At 64.8% G+C, this 18,974-nt stretch overlaps 1 protein-coding gene across 3 annotated transcripts; it reads right to left on the bottom strand.

The window, feature by feature from the left end:
• Positions 1–1,526: 1,526 nt before the first annotated feature.
• UBE2J2 (ubiquitin conjugating enzyme E2 J2) lies at positions 1,527–17,783 on the bottom strand. Of its 3 annotated transcripts, none has more exons than XM_036307513.1 (7): positions 17,631–17,783; positions 11,976–12,106; positions 6,985–7,025; positions 3,582–3,684; positions 3,362–3,500; positions 2,716–2,796; positions 1,527–2,152 (listed from the first exon to the last, which is right to left on the bottom strand). In XM_036307513.1, exons 1-7 carry the CDS (start codon positions 17,643–17,645, stop codon positions 1,868–1,870), a joined length of 795 nt encoding a protein of 264 aa, XP_036163406.1. In that variant the 5' UTR covers positions 17,646–17,783; the 3' UTR covers positions 1,527–1,867. The 3 variants fall into 3 exon arrangements, with proteins under 3 accessions (XP_036163406.1, XP_036163407.1, XP_036163408.1); XM_036307514.1 differs by lacking the exon at positions 17,631–17,783 and adding an exon at positions 15,893–16,063; XM_036307515.1 differs by lacking the exon at positions 17,631–17,783 and adding an exon at positions 12,299–13,126.
• Between the last annotated feature and the right edge of the window lie 1,191 nt (positions 17,784–18,974).

Genomic DNA, 18,974 nt, shown 5'->3' with positions numbered 1-18,974 from the left:
CAGTGCCCCTCCCCCACGCGGAGGGTCCTTCCAGCCCCCAGCACTGGCGCCACCTGGAAAAGGGCCAGAGGGAGCTGCCAGACCTTCCTGCCACAGCCACCAACTGCCCCCCACCCCCAGGCGACGCTCAGGCCACTGCTGGTGTCCTCACCCACCCAGCTCCCAGCCCAGCCCAGACCCCGGACACCCTGATGCTCGGGGAGGACAGGAGCCCCAGGCACAGCCCCACAGCAGGCCGTCCACCCGGCCCTGGAGCAGGGGTCACTCCAGCCTCAGACCGAGACCTCGGGGAGTCAGCCCCAGGGAGAGACGCGGGAAGCACTTCTCCACGGCCTCGCTCCCCACGAAGACGCCTCACAGCTCCGCGCAGTTTTGGTTCTTCAGGCTTTGCTCCCTCGAGGAGCTGACGGCTGTGCCGACGGGCGGGGACACAAGGTCCAAAGAGGAGTCTGAGGACAGGCAGCTGCCCGCCAGCAGGGACTGCACACCAGACCCAGGGCCGGACACCGAGGGTCAGATAGCTGGGCCAGAGGCACCACTGACCACTGACCGGGGCACAGGGCCAACCCCCCCGCCGAGGGCCTCGCAGGAAGGAAGGAGTGCTGTCTGCTGGGCAGTCCGCCTCCCGTGGGCCTCAGGGATCTCGAGTGTGGAACAGGCACTGACCCCGACTCGCCCTCGAGCGGCTGAGGATGGAGGGCGGGCCCAGCAGCGTGGCCTTCCCACCAGCGTCCACTGTCGGGACGTGGCCTCTGCTGCAGCCGCAGGGCCAAGCCCACAGCCCACCCACAGGCCAGCAGGTGCACTTCCACCCACACAGACACAAACAGCAAAACGTTTAGGAACAAAGACATAAGGAAAGAGCTTTTCACAAGAGCAGGTTAAACACACAGCGGCCGACCACAGGGCGCTTTAAAATAAACGGTCGAACAGCCAACGGGGAGAGTGCACGCCCCCGCGGCTCTGGAGCGGCTCAGTGTCACCGTGGATCCCGGGAACCAGTCAGCACAGATGCAGACGGAGGAGGTCCAGGCCTGTCAGGCCCAAAACGGAGGCAATGCCCGCAGGCTCTGCCCCTTCCTTCCGCGATGCCCGTGCCCATGCGACCTTCCAGCAGGGCCAGTACCCAGTGGACCCGCCCTGAAGGGGGCGGAGAGCCTAGCTTTGGGTCAGCCCAAGGTTTGGACCAAGTGTGAGGGAGCTCCCAGGTGCAGAGCCCGCCGGTCGGTGGCCTCAGCCTCCACAGCCTGGGAGGGGCTCCTGGGCCACCCGGACCCCAGGAGTTCAGAGCAAGGGCTCTGGGCACCCGGAGCTGGGAGGCGGCCCCAGAAGCCAGGAGGCAGCTCTGTCCTGGGTTCCCAGCCGCTTCCAGTACAAGGCGACACCTTGTGGTCACAGTGAGAGGCTCTCCGGCTCCTCTAAGTGAACACAGCCGGCTCCCGGCCGCAGACTGTCTCTGGACAGCTGGCCCGGCCCCACCCGGTGGGTCAGAGCCCAGGGACCAAGAACGCAGGCAGAGCACTTCGTAGGCATTGAGTTTTATATTTTAAGTGATCAAATCTATAAAATGAAAAACAGGTTTACTAAAACATGTCCAAAGACAATGCAGGAGATGAGGTACAGAACCACAGCGTGAGGCCCCTCCTCCGCCCCGAGCTCCACAGCCGAGACCAGGGCGCGTGGGCGGGACTCGTGTCTACGCTCCAATCCGAGCCCCTCACTCTGGTTTTTGTTTTCCTCTTAATGGTTTTAAAAAGCTAACCCCAGGCGTTGGGCGGGTCCGCCCTGTGCGGATGGTGCGTCCAGCCAGCCAGCGTCAGGCTCGGCCGTCCCTCGCTCTTGATCACCTCTGCGTCCGGCGTGCAGCTCACTCCTGTGCTATGCTTCTCAGCACATACTTGACCGTGTAGGCAAAGGCTGCAAACCCAACTATAACAAACAAGTTCGCCAGGGCGCCGCCCAGGAGTCCGTGGTGCCGGTTGGCCTGCTGGAAGCCCGCGAGGTGGGGCCCGGCCCCTGGCGCGTGCCCGTTGAGGAGCTGCAGCCCGTGCTGGCCGTGGTGCGTGTCCCCGTCGGGAACCACGTCGGGTAAGGGCAGCGCCTGGGGTCTGCTGCTGAGCTCGTCCTGTGCTTTTTGCTTCTGTTTAATCTCCTGAGAGAAGCAGGAGACAAAGGGGTCTGAGCAGACCAGCTCCTGTCGGGCCAGGAGGGCCCTGCCCCCCGTGGAGACCGAGACGGTGGTGGCTGTGGGTTTAATCCTGGCGCCCACCCAGTTACAGATGTGGGGGCCAGTGACTTGACAATCACCCAACCTGCTCCTCAGGGCCCAGGACTGAGCCAGGTCCAAGTGACCTGGTCACTGTGGCCTGAGCGAATGCAGCCCAGCCTTCCGCTCACGGCCACCAGGACCAGGGAGCATTCCCAGCTCTCACGCAGGGCCCTCCCCACTCCTGGCCCCAAGACCCCAGCACCCCACGCTGGTGCTCAGCTGGCCAGCTCCACACCTAGGCCCCGTGCCCCTGGCCGCTCCCCAGCTCTGCCCTCCCATCCCTGCGGTCCCGGAGCCTGAGGGGCAGGCCTGCTGCCCGGAAGCAGTGCTGTGAGCTCCCTCGTGCTCTCGCCTGCAGCTGGGATGTGCAGGAGCACACAGTTTTTCTGGAAACAACTGAATCCCGAACCCAGGGAAGCAAAGCTGACAACCACTGCCACGCTCACCTCCACAACTTCAGGAAACAACTCACAGAAGACTTTGTCTTTTAAATTAAACACTAAACTCTGTGCAGCCAGTTGTCTTTTCTAGGAAGAAAGAGAAGGGAAACGTCAACCCAAAGGTTAACTTCAATCCTCGAAAATCCCAAAAGCAGGTGATTTAGTCAAGGGCTGCTGCCCTCACGTTGCTGGACACCCCGACAAGCTGTCCTCCACAGTCAGCTCAGTTACAGTCCCAAGGCTTATCCAAACAGAGAGAAACAAAAACCAGGCTACAGCCCTGGCCGGTGTTGCTCAGTGGATAGAGCATCAGCCTCCAGACTGAAGGTCCCGGGTTTGATTCCAGTCAAGGGCACGACCTGCCCGACCTGCCCGAGTTGCGGGCTCGATCCCCAGCAGGGGGCGTGCAGGAGGCAGCCAATGAATGGCTCTCTCTGATGTCTCTCCCTCTCCCTCCTTCTCTGAAATCAATAAGCATATATTTAGAAAACAAAACAAAGAAACAGTCCACAAGAGGAGTCTGCAGGAAGCTCAGCCGAGAACAGGGGACTCCAGGGCCTATGGTCCTTGGGGAGCAGGGACATGGGCGGAGCCCCCACCAACCAGGCCCTCGCCCCTTCCCCCTCCCCCTCCCCTCCCCCTCCCCCCTCACCGTGAAGTCCGAGGTCTCTATGCTGCCCAGGGTGGGGCCCTTCTCCACCATGAAGCTCAGGAGCCCCGTCAGGATGGTGGAGACGGACCAGGCCGGGTTCCAGGTGTCCGGGTGGAAGTCCGTGATGGACAGACACAGCCTGCAAAACAGGGGCCTTCAACAGAGTGCCCGTCACGGCCGCGGTCTCGCCTCAGCAGCAGGGCAGAGCAGAGCGCCTTACCTCGTATTGCACTTAAATCTTCCATTGGGGGTTATCATATAAATACTAGGAGGTTTAAAGGGGAATTCTCTGGGAAAAATTAGTTTTCCATGGTAATAGCCACCTGCACAGACACAGAGAAAGACGGGTCATGGTCTACAGAGCACCTCCTAGTCTTCACTCGCACCCATCCACCCAACCACATGCTCACAGCCCCCACCTGCTCCCTCCCACCCACCCACCCTCTCCAGGCCCCACCTGCACCCACCCCACCCACCTGCTCACAGGCCCCCAGCAGTGCCCACCTGCTGACCATCCCGGGAACACAGGCGGCCAGCCCCACGGCTCCCGCATGCCCCTCGCCCCCTGCACCCACCCACAGCGTGTCTGCTGAGGTCACCTCTCCAGGCCCCCTCCCCACCCACCTGTTCCTCCTCCACCAAACTGCACTCTGCAGCAGGCAAGCCTACCCTCCCTTCCCACCTTAACAACAACAGAAGACAAACTCTGACCCCCACACCGTCCAATTCCTGCCACCTGCCCCCATCTTGTCCCTGGGAGCATGTCCAGGCTGCCATCTCCCCAGATCACATTCCATCATGGCCCCCCCAAGACCTGACCTCGAGGTCACAGGCCTCCCCACAGCACGGGGTGAGACCACGCCTGACCCTGCCTCCTCGAGCCCCCCCCACCCACTTGGCGCCCCCCTCCTCTCCTCGCCCGAGGTGCAGCGCCCAGCTCTCTGGCGCTCTCCCCTGGGGCCTCACCTGACTCACGTGACACGGGGAGACCGTGACGGCTCTCCCTCCGACTGGCACCTCTGCCTGGAACCTGGACCCCGGACCCCTCTCCAAACCCAAGAAAGGTCCCAGACGGACTTCTGCCCCTTTCCTCAAACAGCAACCCCATCTCTCAGCTGTTCAGACCAAAATCTGGGTCCCCTGCACCCACCACTCCCACTCTGTCAGCAAACCCTGCCAGCCCCCCTCCAGTGGGTCCAGAGCCGGCACTTGGCTGGCCTCACCGTCTCCACCCCCCCACGCAGCTCGAGATCCACCCGTCCACCCCCCGGGGCCTCACCCTCACTCTAGGGCAGCCCCCAAGAGCCTGTTGGAAATGCCGAGCCTGGGCCCACCCCGAACGGGATGTGTGCGCGTGTACGTTCACTGTGGTTTGAGGAGCGCTGCCTGTCCTCAACCCAGGCACGGTCCCGCCTCCAGGCCTGGCACACGCCATCCCAAACAGCCAAGGGCTCTGCCCTAAGGCCAGGCTGGGGTCAGGCCTGCACCGCCCTGTCTGGCTGCAGTGCCCCAGCCGCCTCACGCGACTGTCCTTCGCCCCCGAGGGCCATCTGTGGGGCCAGCTCCACAGGCAGACACGCCCGCCCACGAGGCCGCGCGACACGGCACTCACACTCACACCCACTAGGAAGGCCCTGCCCCCCTCAGGAAGCGACCTGACGGCGAGGACAGCCCCTGTGAGCGCAGTGGAGGGCGTGAGGGGCCTGCCAAGAAAACTGACCTCAAAGCACACACACCAGCCCAGCTCCTCCCCATCGCCCACCCCATCGCCCACGGAGAGACCAGAGCAGCCCAGGGCCCTGAGAACCCCCAGTGAGAGCTGGCCACACCGCTGTCCTCAGAGGCCGTGCAGGGAGGGGACAGCCCACTGCAAGGCCACACGGTAATCCCTGAGCCTCCACACACGCTCCACACCACACAGGGAGCTCCGGGAGAGCCTGGCTGAGGGGAGCCTGAGAGGGCCTCCGGGGCGGGAAGGGCAAGGCGGGGTGCCAGACGTGGACCCGTGCCAGCAGCTTGCACCCTGCATTCCAGTGTCGAGGGCGACCAAGCCACAATGGGAGGGAGACTGTGGGGGCAGCTTCGACTCCCTTTGCAACTCGGTCAACAGTCTGTGGGCCATGGACTCGCAGACGCCTGCGGCCCCACCCAGGCCTGTCCCCACGCCTCTCCCTCCAGACACACGTCATCGGGCAGAGGGACTCCTCCCACTTTCTTCTTTTTAAAATTGTGAGTGATCTACCCTCGAGGTCCTTTGCCTTCCGTGTAAGTTTCAGAGTAAAAACTTGAGAAGAAGCTTGTGTGTGTCTGGGTTTGACGGGAGGGGTGAGGTCTGCAGACCAGCCCGGAGATTCTGTGGCAGCGCCAGCAACGGGCACACAGGTGTTGACCGCAGGGCTGGCTGTGCCCAGAGAGAGCAGGACAGTGGGGCCCGAGACAGGGATGGCGTAGATATGGGAGACGGGGAGCACGGTCAGAACGCCCAGGAGCCAGAGGAGGAGCAAGGGAAGGACAGTCACCCCCTCAGGGGCCACAAAGGCCCGACTCAGAGCCCAGACAGCTGTCCCTCCTGGACGGACGGACTGAGGCAGCAACTCGGCTGGTCCCATGGAGACCCTACTAAGAGCAGTCAGCAGAGGGCAGCCCTGAGCTGAGCTGAGCTGAGCTGAGCTGAAGGGACTGGCAGCTCATTCTAGCCAAGCTCATTAAAAACACACTCGGGTTTAATCAGCATCTTCACACGGCCGGGCACTGCTCCGAAGCCCATCTTTCCAGAGTTCCAGGAACCCCACCTGGCAAGCCATCAGTGAGCCACACCGCTGCTGGGCACTGGGATGTCCCCCTGTAACCCCAGCAACATGCCCACCCCACAGGTCTGCTTCTGGACACGTTTCCTGGGCAAACCCTCCCAGAAGGGGACCCTGGGCCGTAGAGAGCCTCCCTCCCGCTCAGCTGCCCATGCCTGACGCCAGCATGCTCAGACCTTCTCTACAGCACAACTCTTCTCGAGTGGAATCTCATACAAACCCCACACAGTGCTCTAGCCAGGACCTAACAGTGAGAAAGCGAAAGCTCTGCCCACCTGGGCACAGCTGTGCCCTAGTCCCAAGCTGATGCTCCCAGACACAGCTGACAGCTGCAAGGTCTGCGCTGTAAGTGACACCGGCACCCTGATGGCATCAGCAGGAGCCAGGAGAGAGGCAGGCCCTGCTGACCAGGCAGGTCCCAGGGCCTCTCTATGCCTCAGTGCCCTGTCCACACAAGGGGCCACCCCTGAGCCCCAGGACGGGCCAGAGAGAGCGGCCAATACACCTGTCTTCCCCTCGACAACACCCCCTTCAGAAACAGCAAGAGAACCGGGCAAACTGTTCACCTGGCCCTGACCCCGCTGACCCCGGAGCCTGGGCACCACCCCACCACGGACAGACGGTCCCTGGGACATGGTCCCTGAGACACGCACAAAACCACACTCTGAGCAAACTCCCCAGGACTCGGAGAAACACGAGCATGAGCTCCCAACGAGACCACGTGGAAAGAGGGCCATTTACAAGGGAAGGGCACTGGCAGCAAGAGCTGCCCAAACCGCACTCCCCTTCTCCAGCCCGAGCAGCGGCTCGACTTACCTTCGTAAGGAGTCATCTCAGGGCCTCGGACCACATAGTGCCTGAGGGAGAGAGAAAATTAGCTGGCTTTGGGGTGCCCAACTCCCCCCATCTGAGCCACCCCAAGGCCAGGGTTTGCAGGGCCACCAAACCAGACACCCGCAGGCAATCCATCAGTGACACTGAAGGTCAGGGGCTGACCAGGGAGGCCCTGCGAGGCCCCCAGGCTCTGGGGCAGCCGGCCCTTCGTCACCCATCTTCTAGGTTTCCACAAAGCACTTTGCCTCCACAATACAACGTGAGAGTAATCCTCTCTGACCATTAACGTCAACTGACACTTTTAAAAACGTAATTCCCAGCCTCCGTGAGCACCACTGAAGGTCCGTGTTCCTTGGGTGCCCATATCCCCGCAGAAGGCGAGACGGGACAGCCGCTCAGGAGCCGGCTCTGCTCAGGGTCCACGTCCCACAAGAATCGGACTCCACCGCAGAGGAGCTGCCTCGAGCAGAAGCCACGGGACAGCCTGCCATCACCACCGCCTGCACCTGGAGCCCGGGCTGCGCACACGTCCACTCCCCAGACCCAGGGGAGGCTTCAGCTCACACCAGAGGGGTTTGGACTTAAGACGCTCAGACGGCAGAAAAGCACGAAGGAGAAAGTGGAGGTAAGATAAGCAGCAATGCCAGAGCGGACAGACCTGCCTCCAACCACCTCCTCCCCCTCCACACACAGCCTGTTACCACCACCATCAGACACCTGCTAACTCCTGGCTGATACGATAACACACTCACACACACTGTGATCCTACGTCAGAAGACCAGGAAAAGCCCTCAAAGCTAAACACATGACACGTCCAGGAGTGTGGCCTTAATGCCAGTTGCTGCTCCAGTTCCTGGCCAAGCTGAGCACAGGGAGAGGAGAGAAGCAAGTGCAGGGAGAGCCCACAGCACTGGGTGGAGGGAGGGCCGGGCAGCACTGGGTGCAGGGAGAGCCCACAGCACTGGGTGGAGGGAGGGCCGGCAGCACTGGGTGCAGGGAGAGCCCAGGCAGCACTGGGTGGAGAGAGGGCCCGCAGCACTGGGTGCAGGGAGAGCCCACAGCACTGGGTGGAGAGAGGGCCCGGGCAGCACTGGGTGCAGGGAGAGCCCACAGCACTGGGTGGAGAGAGGGCCCGGGCAGCACTGGGTGCAGGGAGAGCCCACAGCACTGGGTGGAGGGAGGGCCGGGCAGCACTGGGTGGAGGGAGGGCCGGCAGCACTGGGTGGAGGGAGGGCCCGGGCAGCACTGGGTGCAGGGAGAGCCCACAGCACTGGGTGGAGGAGAGGGCCGGGCAGCACGGGGTGCAGGGAGAGCCCACAGCACTGGGTGGAGGGAGGGCCCGGGCAGCACTGGGTGCAGGGAGAGCCCACAGCACTGGGTGGAGGGAGGGCCGGGCAGCACGGGGTGCAGGGAGCGCCCACAGCACTGGGTGGAGGGAGGGCCGGGCAGCACTGGGTGCAGGGAGAGCCCACAGCACTGGGTGGAGGGAGGGCCGGGCAGCACTGGGTGCAGGGAGAGCCCACAGCACTGGGTGGAGGGAGGGCCCGGGCAGCACTGGGTGCAGGGAGAGCCCACAGCACTGGGTGGAGAGAGGGCCCGGGCAGCACTGGGTGCAGGGAGAGCCCACAGCACTGGGTGGAGGAGAGGGCCCGGGCAGCACTGGGTGCAGGGAGAGCCCACAGCACTGGGTGGAGGGAGGGCCGGGCAGCACTGGGTGCAGGGAGAGCCCACAGCACTGGGTGGAGGGAGGGCCGGGCAGCACTGGGTGGAGGGAGGGCCGGGTCAGCACTGGGTGAGGGAGGGCCGGGCAGCACTGGGTGAGGGAGGGCCCGGGCAGCACTGGGTGCAGGGAGGGCCGGGCAGCACTGGGTGCGGAGAGCCCGGCCAGCACTGGGTGGAGGGAGGGCCCGGGCAGCACTGGGTGCAGGAGAGGGCCGGGCAGCACTGGGTGGAGGGAGGCCCAGGCAGCACTGGGTGGCAGGAGAGCCAGTGCAGCACTGGGTGGCGGGAGGGGCCGGGCAGCACTGGGTTGAGGGAGGGCCCGGGCAGCACTGGGTGCAGGGAGGGCCCGGGCAGCACTGGGTGCAGGGAGAGCCGGGCAGCACTGGGTGGAGGGAGGGCCCGGGCAGCACTGGGTGCAGGGAGAGCCGGGCAGCACTGGGTGGAGGGAGGGCCCGGGCAGCACTGGGTGCAGGGAGAGCCCGGCAGCACTGGGTGGAGGGAGGGCCGGGCAGCACTGGGTGGCAGGGAGGGCCGGCAGCACTGGGTGCAGGGAGGGCCCGGGCAGCACTGGGTGCAGGGAGAGCCGGGCACACTGGGTGGAGGGAGGCCCGGGCAGACTGGGTGAGGGAGGGCCGGCAGCACTGGGTGCAGGGAGCGCGGGCAGCACTGGGTGGATGGAGGGCCCGGGCAGCACTGGGTGCAGGGAGAGCCGCACAGACTGGGTGGCAGGAGGGCAGGCAGCACTGGTGCAGGAAGCCACAGCACTGGGTGGAGGAGGGACGGGCAGCACTGGGTGCAGGGAGGGCCCGGGCAGCACTGGGTGCAGGGAGGGCCCGGGCAGCACTGGGTGCAGGGAGAAGCCAGGCAGCACCTGGGCGGAGGAAGGGCCCGGGCAGCACTGGTGCAGGGAGAGCCGGGGCAGCACTGGGGGGAGAGAGGGCCTGGCAGCACTGGGTGCAGGGAGGCCCACAGCACTGGGTGGAGGGAGGGCCGGGCCAGCACTGGGTGCAGGGAGGGCCGGGCAGAACTGGGTGGAGGAAGGGGCCCCGGGAAGCACTGGGTGCAGGGAGAGCCGGGCAGCACTGGGTGCAGGGAGGGCCGGGCAGCACTGGGTGGAGAGAGGGCCTGGGCAGCACTGGGTGCAGGGAGAGCCCACAGCACTGGGTGTAGGGAGGGCCGGGCAGCACTGGGTGCAGGGAGAGCCGGGCAGCACTGGGTGGAGGGAGGGCCGGGCAGCACTGGGTGGAGAGAGGGCCTGGGCAGCACTGGGTGCAGGGAGAGCCCACAGCACTGGGTGGAGGGAGGGCCGGGCAGCACTGGGTGCAGGGAGGGCCGGGCAGCACTGGGTGGAGGGAGGGCCCGGGCAGCACTGGGTGCAGGGAGAGCCGGGCAGCACTGGGTGGAGGGAGGGCCGGGCAGCACTGGGTGGAGGGAGGGCCCGGGCAGCACTGGGTGCAGGGAGAGCCCACAGCACTGGGTGGAGGGAGGGCCCAGGCAGCACTGGGTGGAGGGAGAGCCCACAGCACTGGGTGCAGGGAGAGCCCACAGCACTGGGTGCAGGGAGGGCCCAGAGCACTGGGTGGAGGGAGGGCCCGGGCAGCACCAGCTCAGAGGACGGACAGGCCTCATCCAGGAAGTGCTGCTGTTGTCTGCCGAGTGGCCGGCCACTGCAGTCTTCCCACGCCTGGGGCCTGCAGCCTGGGACTCTGGGGTGCCAGGCAGAGGTGCCCATGAGACCCCCAAGCTGGAAACACTGGGCGCGGGGTCTCTAACGGGCTCCCGGGTGGAGAGTGTCCATGAGTCCACGGGGACAGGAAGCTGTGCCTGGTCTCCTATGGACTCTGCCCTGTGCTTTTTCACTGTAATAAACCGTAACAGTGGATCCTCTTAGCAAATGATTGAATCTGGGGACCCTGACTCGATGGGGTGAGGGGTCCCTGCATCTTCTGTGTCCTGGGGGCCACACTTGCTTTTGGCCATTATTTGGGGGCAGGGAGAGCCCTGCGGGGACACTGCCTCCCCACTCACGCCGAGGCCATCACCCTGAGAACCCACACCCCACCTGCCAGCGCCCCCTCATCTGTAAGCCAAGGAAGGTGGGCCAGATCCCCTGGACACCTGTCCCATCTGGAAATACTTTTTTTCTTTAATCCTCACCCAAGGATATTTTTCCCACTGATTTTCAGAGATAGTGAAAGGAAGGGAGGAGGGAAGAGAAAAAGAGAGAAACATGGATGCAAGAGAGACATCTCGACTGGTTGCCTCCTGCATGGGCCAGGGATTGAACCTGCAACCAAGGTAAAGCCCTTGACCAGGAACCGAACCCACAGCCCTTCAGTCCACAGGCAACAGTCTAACCACTGAGCCAAAGTGCCCAGTTGGGCCTTGGCCAGTGTGGCTCAGTGGATAGAGCGTCGGCTTGCGGACTGAAGGGTCCCGGGTTCGACTCCGATCATGGGCACATGCCCGGGTTGCGGGCTCGATCCCCAGTGGGGGGTGTGCAAGAGGCAGCCGATCAATGATTCTCTCTCATCATTGATGTTTCTATCTCTTTCTCCCGCTCCCTTTCTCTGAAATCAATAACTTTACAAACTGCCCAGTTGGAAAATACTTGTTTTTAACTTGGTTAAATCTCTTTCCTCTGGATTTTTTTAAAAAAGTTTTAGTTCCTTTTTAAGATTAAAATGTAAAATATTCTTCAAACAAAGAGAAAACGCTTCTTAGCATTTAGCCCTACACCTCATTTCTCAAAATCCCCAGTCACCCTGCTAAGGGCAGCCTTTCGTAGAGGCGTGCAGCCTCCTGACCCACTTTCACACAAGGAAGGATTCCGAGGAAGGCGTGTGCAGAGGCACACAGCCCACAGCACCTGCAGGCCAGTGCAGGGCCCGCCCCTCTGTCCCACTCCCCCGGGCAGAGCAGGCTCCTCCACAGCCAGGAGCAAAGGGCAGAGGAGACACGAGAGAGGAACTCCCCCAGCAGCTGTGAGCTACACCAGAGCCAACCGTGGGTTCCCAGACGCAGTCCTCTCCCGGAAGGACCCTTTCTAACCCCCGCGGCCGGGGTCAAGGACAGCCCGCCGTGTCCCAGCTGCCGCCATGAGGAATGTCTGCAGGCCTCCCGACGTCCACCAACTCTGCCGATGGGCGCAGGAGCCCCTTTCCGAGCTCCGGGATGGGAGTCCCAAGCCCCCCACCAACGGCGGGAACCTGGGTGTGTCAGGGAGGGTGACTGACCACGCAGGGCCTCACCATTCAAGAATATTGGAAGGGAGGGGCTCGGCACAGATGTAAGGCACTGGGTCTTTCTTGATCCGAAGGTAGTCCTGTTTCAGTCGCTGGGTGGCTGTGGTTGGAGCTCTCTTATTGCTGTTGCTGCTCATCTGTGGAAAGTAAACACGTGTATTCACCTGGGACCAGGACACAGCCCACGGTGCCACTGCCCAGAGCCCAGCAGCCATCACTCGTGCACGTCTCACACGGCCCCAGCTCCAAGGCTGCGGCTGTCCCGACTCACCCACCCCAACAGCGCAGGCCACTCGGTCCTGTCCCACCTGCCCTGCCACAACGCTCACTTAGCAGCCTCAGGTGATCCAATTTCAAGCAGCCGCCGGTGGGTGTCTGAAGCCGGACCGGACCCGGGTCACTGCACACATCACTCAGCTCTGTGCTCCATGACGACACAGCACTCAGGACGCACCCACCAGCCCCTGCAAAACCCCCCTTTGCACCCCCAGCACGGGCAACAGAGGAGCAACGAGCCTCTCTGGTTCTGGAGAGACGGGACCCGTGAAAGACTCAGGTGCATGTGCTGGGCAGGGCAGAGGCCTGAGGAAGCCCTGTGCCCAGGACGGCCCGGGTCACGGCGTCAGGAGCAGAGACGGTGGCGAACAAGGTGCCAGGGAGGCCAGGCCAGGCCTGCTCCAGAGGGTCTCAGGCCCAAGCGTTCAGGTGCGTCAGGATGGACGGGGCAGCAGGGACAGACAGGACGGCGTGGGAGAGGCAGGACGTGCAGGGCAGCACCAAAGGCAGTCACTCAAGAGAAGAGATGGCCTGGGGCAGGGAGCCCTGGGACACCACAGCTGTGCCCCAGAGATGGGGAGACAGGGCGCCCCACGCTCACCGGCACCAGAACAGCTCCAACCCAACTGCTTCATCTACTAGAGTTTCTCATAACATAAGTGGAAAGGCAGAAAGTCATGCTGCTAAAAATGAAGTGTGAAAGCCGCTGGTCCAGAGTGTGACCGACAGCAGGGGCACAGGGTGTGCAGGGCAGGAAGGAGGGAGCACCGGGCTCGGGGTGGCAGAGTGGATGTGGCAGCGGAGGAGGAGCCTGCCCTCCCGCTCACCCCACTCCACCGCCCTCTGCCACCCGGTGTTCCAGCTCATCTGCCACAGCACTGGACAGCGGTGGCCGGGCTCTCTCCCCACTGGACCTCCCTGTCCCTACAAACCTGAGGTCACCCACCCCCACCATGCCTGCCCTTCCAGCCTCCAGCCTCCACACATGTGTTCCCTAGGGTCAGCCATGGGCTTGCTCCCTCCCTCCCTCCTGCCTCCGCGTCACCTCATCAGAGCTCGAACCCGCCCCAGAGCACCAGCCCCACAGACCACAACCAGCTTGGTGTGCTCGCTCCACACCCAGGGCCTCCAGCAGGGCGCCCCAGGGGTCCTCTGCGCGCACCATCACCCACCCCTGCTGCTGGCTGAGGTCCCTCGCCCTCAGAACCCTGCTTCCCTCCCTTCCCCTTTCCCCCCAACTCACCCTGGCCTCCTGGCTTCTCGTCCCTCCATTTCAGTCCTGCCTGGACACGAAGTCAGGCTAACTTGGTCACCGCAGTTCTGACCACAGTCCTTGAGGACCCCCTACAGCCAAGCAGATAAGCGCCACGCCACCCCTCCCCTGCCCACCAGCCCCTCTAAAAGCCTCCAGCCCCCAACTCCCGAGCTCCCGAGGCCACGGAACCGCCTCGGGTCCAAAGCCCTTCTGATGAGCACACGGCTGCCCGGGAGCCCCGTCTCCTGGCGGAAACTCACCTTGGCCCTGCCCGGTGCAGCTCAAAAGCCCAGTCCCTCAAAAGCCTCCACTCTCTCCTTCACTGACCACCCCCGGCCCAGCTCCATACGACACAGCTGCCCGCCAGGCCCCAGCAGACAGCTGTGTGCCAGGCGCAGCCACAGACCAGCCTGGAAGGCGGCGTTGCCCACACGGCGCTGCTCCCAAGCTTCTGCCCGGAGATGCCCAGGGCCAGGTGGCTCACCTGGGCCAGCACCTGGCACCAAGCACAGCCCCCACAGGGTCTGCTCGGCTCCCTTCACGTTCGCCCTGAGGTCGCACTGTGTGCACAGAACTACGCACGGTGGCTCCAGTGCAGCCGGGCCTGCACCCGGCGAGGGGCCGCGCCGGACACTCCTGCAGGCTAACAGGCGGCCACCAGGCACCACTGGCCATGCCTGCCCAGCACAGGCTGCCCTCTCCCTGCTGCCTCCACAGCCCTGAGCTTCCAGGTCACGTTTATGACCCAACTGCTCAGCTGGCACAAGGAAGGGCTCCCGTTTCCGTTTCCGCACACAGAACAGTGCTCTCCGGACCCTCCAGGGGCTGCCGGGAGACGGCTCCCACTGTCCCCTCCGAACAGGCGCAGCACCTGCCCACACCCTGGCCCGTCTCAGGCTCCCGCACACCAAGTCCCCCAGACCGAGCACGTCAGGTGTGTTACAAGGAAGGAAATCTCTGAAATCAATAAAAATATATTTTTAAAAAAGAGAGAGAGAGGAAGGGAGAGAAATAGAAACATCACTGACGGGCTGCCTCCTGCACGCCCCACACTAGGGAGGGAGCCCGAAAACCAGGCGTGTGCCCCGACCGGGAATCGGACCGTGACCTCCTGGTTCCTAGGTCCACGCTCAGCCCGAGCCATGCTGCCTGGGCCTCTCGCTCTGGGAGAGGGAGGGAGGGAGAGAGAGAGAGAGAGAGAGACCGACCCAGTATGGGCTGCTCAGGAGCACAACCAAAAGCTGAAGGAAGGCAACCACCTGCAGGACGCGAGTCCCTCAGTCGCACTGGACGGACTGTCCAGCATCTGTTCACCTGCTCTGCTCCCGCCCGCGTCCACGCAGCTCAGGTGACAGCGTGGCATGAGACCTTGGCCCGACAGCCGGACAGGCACGTGACCTGCGGGCCCCGGACTGGGAGGGAGGTCTCTCCGGTCGCCACCGGGATTGCTTCAGGGCTGGCGGGGAGCCCAGGCCACGGAGGCCGCTCCGCCACCACCCGCGGACCTGCCCGCGGACGGCGCTGCCAAGACGCGCAGGTTGTCAACCGCAGGTTCTGGGCACCGAGACCCCACCCGCCCGGCGCCTGCACACGGGACGCTCCCGCTGGGTGACACCCGCGGGTCCCTCTCCAGACGCCGGAGGCACCGCCTTTCCCGGCCGGCCGCGCGCTCGGGCACCTGTTGGCGCTCCGCCCGCCGGGCTGCTGGGTGCCGGGCCGCTGGGTGCCGGGCCCCGCGCTGAACGGCGGGGAACGGGCTCTGAATGGGGACCCGCCGAGCGGCTTCCGGCGGAAACGCAACTAGAAGTGGACGCCGGGCCAGCGTCCGGGCCGGCACCGGCCACTCGCCGGAAAGGAAAGCGAACCCGACACAGACGAGGAACTTGTCCGCCGGGACCGAGTCCCGCTCCCGCCCGCACGGCCGCCAGGTGCCTTCGAGGGGCCGGGCCCCGGGACACGCCTTCCGGGGGCTCAGGAGGCCGTGGGGCTCTCGTCGTCAGGGCGGCGGCGGCGGCTGAACGGCCCCCTGTGGCCGCCCCAACGGATCCCGGACACCCCGACCCCAAGCGCTAGGGCGGCTCGTCCCGCGGGGCCCACCGGCGCGCCCCGACCGGGTGCCTTTCTGAAAGGGACCCACCGTGCGGCCGGCCAACCAAACGCCAAGTTTCCCGCAGGACCACCCCGGCCGGCAGCCCCGGGCGCCCGCCGTAACCGACCTCGGGTTCCGCGCACGGACGCCCCGGGCGGAGCCCCGCGAGCGGCAGGCCGGGCGGGGGTGGGCACCCCGGGGCCCCGCGCCCCTGCCCCCGCGCCCCGGCCCCCGCGCCCCGGCCCCTGCTCCCGTGGATGGACGCGCGGCCGAGGCCCCGCCGCCGGTCCGCGGCGCACTCACCTCTCCCCGCCGCCGCGCGTGGGCCGCCGCCGCGCTCAGGCTCGCCGCGGTCGAGGCCGGAGCAGGAGCGGAGAGGGGGCCCGCGCCGGAGAGCCGCACCGCCGGACCGAGCCCACCGCCCCGCCACAGCGCCGCCGCCGCCGCCTCAGCTTCCAAGATGGCCGCCCGGGGGCGGGGCCGTCCCCGCTTCCGGTTCCGGTGCGCGGCTCGCTCGGCGGCCGCTCTAGGCGGCCGGGAGGCCGTGGCCCGCGTCTCGCTGCTGCCACCCTCCCGGCGGGGGCGGGGACTCGGCGCGTGCGCACTGCGGCGGCTCCGCCAAGCGGCCCCCGACCCCCGGGGCAGGTGCGGTCCGGGCGCCCTCGCCCTCCCGGCCTCCCTCCGCCAGAGCCCCGTCCCGCGGGGCCGTCATCGGACCAAGGGGTCCCGGACCCCCCTCTCCGTACGCTTCTCCCCGGGACTCCGGCCCAGGAGGACGCGCCGTCCGAGAAAGACAGGCCCAGATACAGGGTGACCCCTGAGACCCTGGGGCCCGGCTTCCCACCCGCCGCCTTTCCAGGGTCCCCCCGACCCCGCCCGGCCAGTGTTGCTCAGTGGTTGAGCGCCGACCCAGGGGCCCAGAGGTCGCTGTTCGATTACAGGTGAGGGCACGGGCCTGGGTTACGCGTGATGTTTCTAATCGATGTCTATCCCTCTCCCTTCCTCTCTCTCTAAAAATCAATAAAAACATATTAAAATCTTCCCCTGGCCGGTGTGGCTCAGTGGATAGAGCGTCGGCCTGCGGACTGAGGGGTCCCAGGTTCGATTCCGGTCAAGGGCATGTACCTTGGTTGCGGGCTCATCCCCAGGAGGGGGTGTGCAGGAGGCAGCTGATGGATGTTTCTCTCTATCCCTCTCCCTTCCTCTCCTTAGACAATCAATAAAGTATATTTTTAAAAAACACATATTAAAATCTAAGAGGGAAAAAAGGCTCCTCCCAGTCGGCTGGGGCCCAATTCTTCTGCCCACTGAGCAGAGAAGGGCCAGGCGTTGGAGGGCCCTGGCCCATCCGTGCCCCAAACCGGCCCACGGCCCCTGAGAGTCAGTTCCTGGGTGCCCGCGTCTGGCCCCTGCCGGAACCTGTGCCAGGTGGGGTCCACTGTGGGCACATCTGCCCGGCCCCTGCCCATGGGGAGAGCTGTTCTCATAAAAATACGTCCACTGTTCCCGACCGAAGTTTCCACCCAGCCCATGAATAGGGTCTTTATGCACCGTGGACAGGCACAGAGGCTCGCTTCCGCTCCCACGGTCCCCTCCCTGGCCCTGGGGGAGGGGAGGCAGAGCCGGGCCACCCCAGTGAGTGGGTCGAGGGGAGGGGAGCCCCAGACGCAGGGCACCCTCGCCACCATGGGGAATGTTCAGAGGGTGGCAGACAGGTGGCAGGGGAAGGTTGTCTGGACAAAGTGGGGGCTGGGTGGCAAGGCCAGCATACTGCCCACCACACCCCCTCAAGGGGCAGCCAGGAGAGGACCATGTGGGGGATGGGGTGCCCCCCCACAGGTTGTGCCTGGGAAGATGCTGCATCCTGACTGTGAGGCAGAAGGTAGTCGTCGGCTGGGACAGATCCAGAGGGGCCATTGCTGTGCAGGGCCACATGGCTCTCGGGGCAGGCTGACTGACCCAGGACAATGAATGGTGGACACCAAGCACCGACGGGTCCAGCCCTGTCCATGGGCAGAGGGTGGGCGGGCGGGCAGCTCACCTGAATCTGGTGCATCCAGGGCCCCTGAGGCAGGACCTGAGTGGCTGCCGGGACTGTTCGTCATCCCTCAGCCGTGGGAATCAGCTCGCTCACCTCCTCTCCCTGCACCTCTTTCCTTCTGGGGAGGCTGGGGGTTCCCCTCTGCACAGGGAGAGGCACCTCCACGTGGAGAGGAAATGGGCTCCGAGAGGCTGAGTAATTTGGGAAAGATCACAGTGTCATGGTCATGATTCGCACCCACACCCCATGAGTCCAGGGCCAGCCCTGCCCCCAGCACGACTTCCCTCTCCCAGGCGTCACCGGTAGCATCCACCGCCTTCCAAAGCCATGAGGCCGGTGACCTCCCCCTCCCCAGAGCCAAGGGGCCCAGCACGGCCTGGCAGGCCTCAGCACTGATTTGGGGTGCGGTGCCAGGGACCCAGGGCCTGCCCTGGGGAGGAGGAAGCATAGGGCCTGAGCTGATCCCTCAAACCTAGGCCCAGGCTGCAGTTCTGGTCATCTGGGACGGTGAGGCCTCTGGGTCATCCTGGGGTTGTGTTGGGTGCCCCAGTGGGAGCACAGATGGTGGGTCCCCCTGGGGGTGGGGCATTGGGTTGTCCTACCTGCAGCACCCCACCTGGCCCCACACGTCCACACTTGGGCCCAGGATTTCAGCCTCAGAGACAGTGTCATTTGGGCCATGAATGTGGTGTGTGTTGTTAGCATGTGGTGTGTGGTCTTAGCATGTGTGTGGCCATGACGTAGCATGTCTCCTTCATGGGTAATAGGGCATGTCAATGCACATGGTGTGTAGTCTCAGTGTATGGGGTATGTCCTTAGCGCCTGGTGTGGCATCGTAGTGGGTGGTGTGGTCAGTGTTGGCCTCAGTGTCCGATGGGGAGGCTGAGCCGGGTGCCTTGGGACACCAAGCGCCATCTCCACACCCAGGCCCCAGGTGGTCCCGTAAGTAGGGCCCGTCCCAGTGGCTGGCTGGCTAGCCCTGGGGGACACCTGGATTCTGGTTACAGAGGCCCCTGCCCAGCAGCCCTTGGCCACAAACACCTGTGCTCAGACCTGGCGGAGTGAGCCGGGCCGGCCTGGCAGGAGGAGAAAGCAGGGAGTTGAGGGGCCAGGACACACATGGTCTGCAGAAGCAGGAAGAGCAGGTGTCTCACCTCAGGGAGATCTGACCTTAAGGACCAAGAGGTCTGCTCAGGGGGTGCAGATCTGGCATCCACGCGGGTCCCACGCCAACGCAGGCCTCTCCCCTCCCGCCAGAAACCTGAACCTCCTCATTCCCAGCTGGGGTCAGGGTCCCAGGCACTCACCCAGGGGAGGGACCCCATCTCTGTTCCCAAAGGCTTC

Source organism: Myotis myotis, unplaced genomic scaffold (assembly GCF_014108235.1).
Source record: "Myotis myotis isolate mMyoMyo1 unplaced genomic scaffold, mMyoMyo1.p scaffold_m19_p_48, whole genome shotgun sequence".
Classification (NCBI taxonomy): domain Eukaryota; kingdom Metazoa; phylum Chordata; class Mammalia; order Chiroptera; family Vespertilionidae; genus Myotis; species Myotis myotis.
The sequence above is the reverse complement of the archived record's forward strand: the minus strand, read 5'-3'. Positions and strand labels throughout refer to the sequence as shown.

What these genes read in the sequence shown, in the direction of transcription:
- UBE2J2 (XM_036307513.1), bottom strand. An exon ending in TGAGATGACTCCTTACGAAG is followed by an intron (nt 3,685 to 6,984) that starts GTAAGTCGAGCC and finishes GTGTCTGTGCAG; the next exon opens with GTGGCTATTACCATGGAAAA. An exon ending in AGATTTAAGTGCAATACGAG is followed by an intron (nt 3,501 to 3,581) that starts GTAAGGCGCTCT and finishes CCTGTTTTGCAG; the next exon opens with GCTGTGTCTGTCCATCACGG.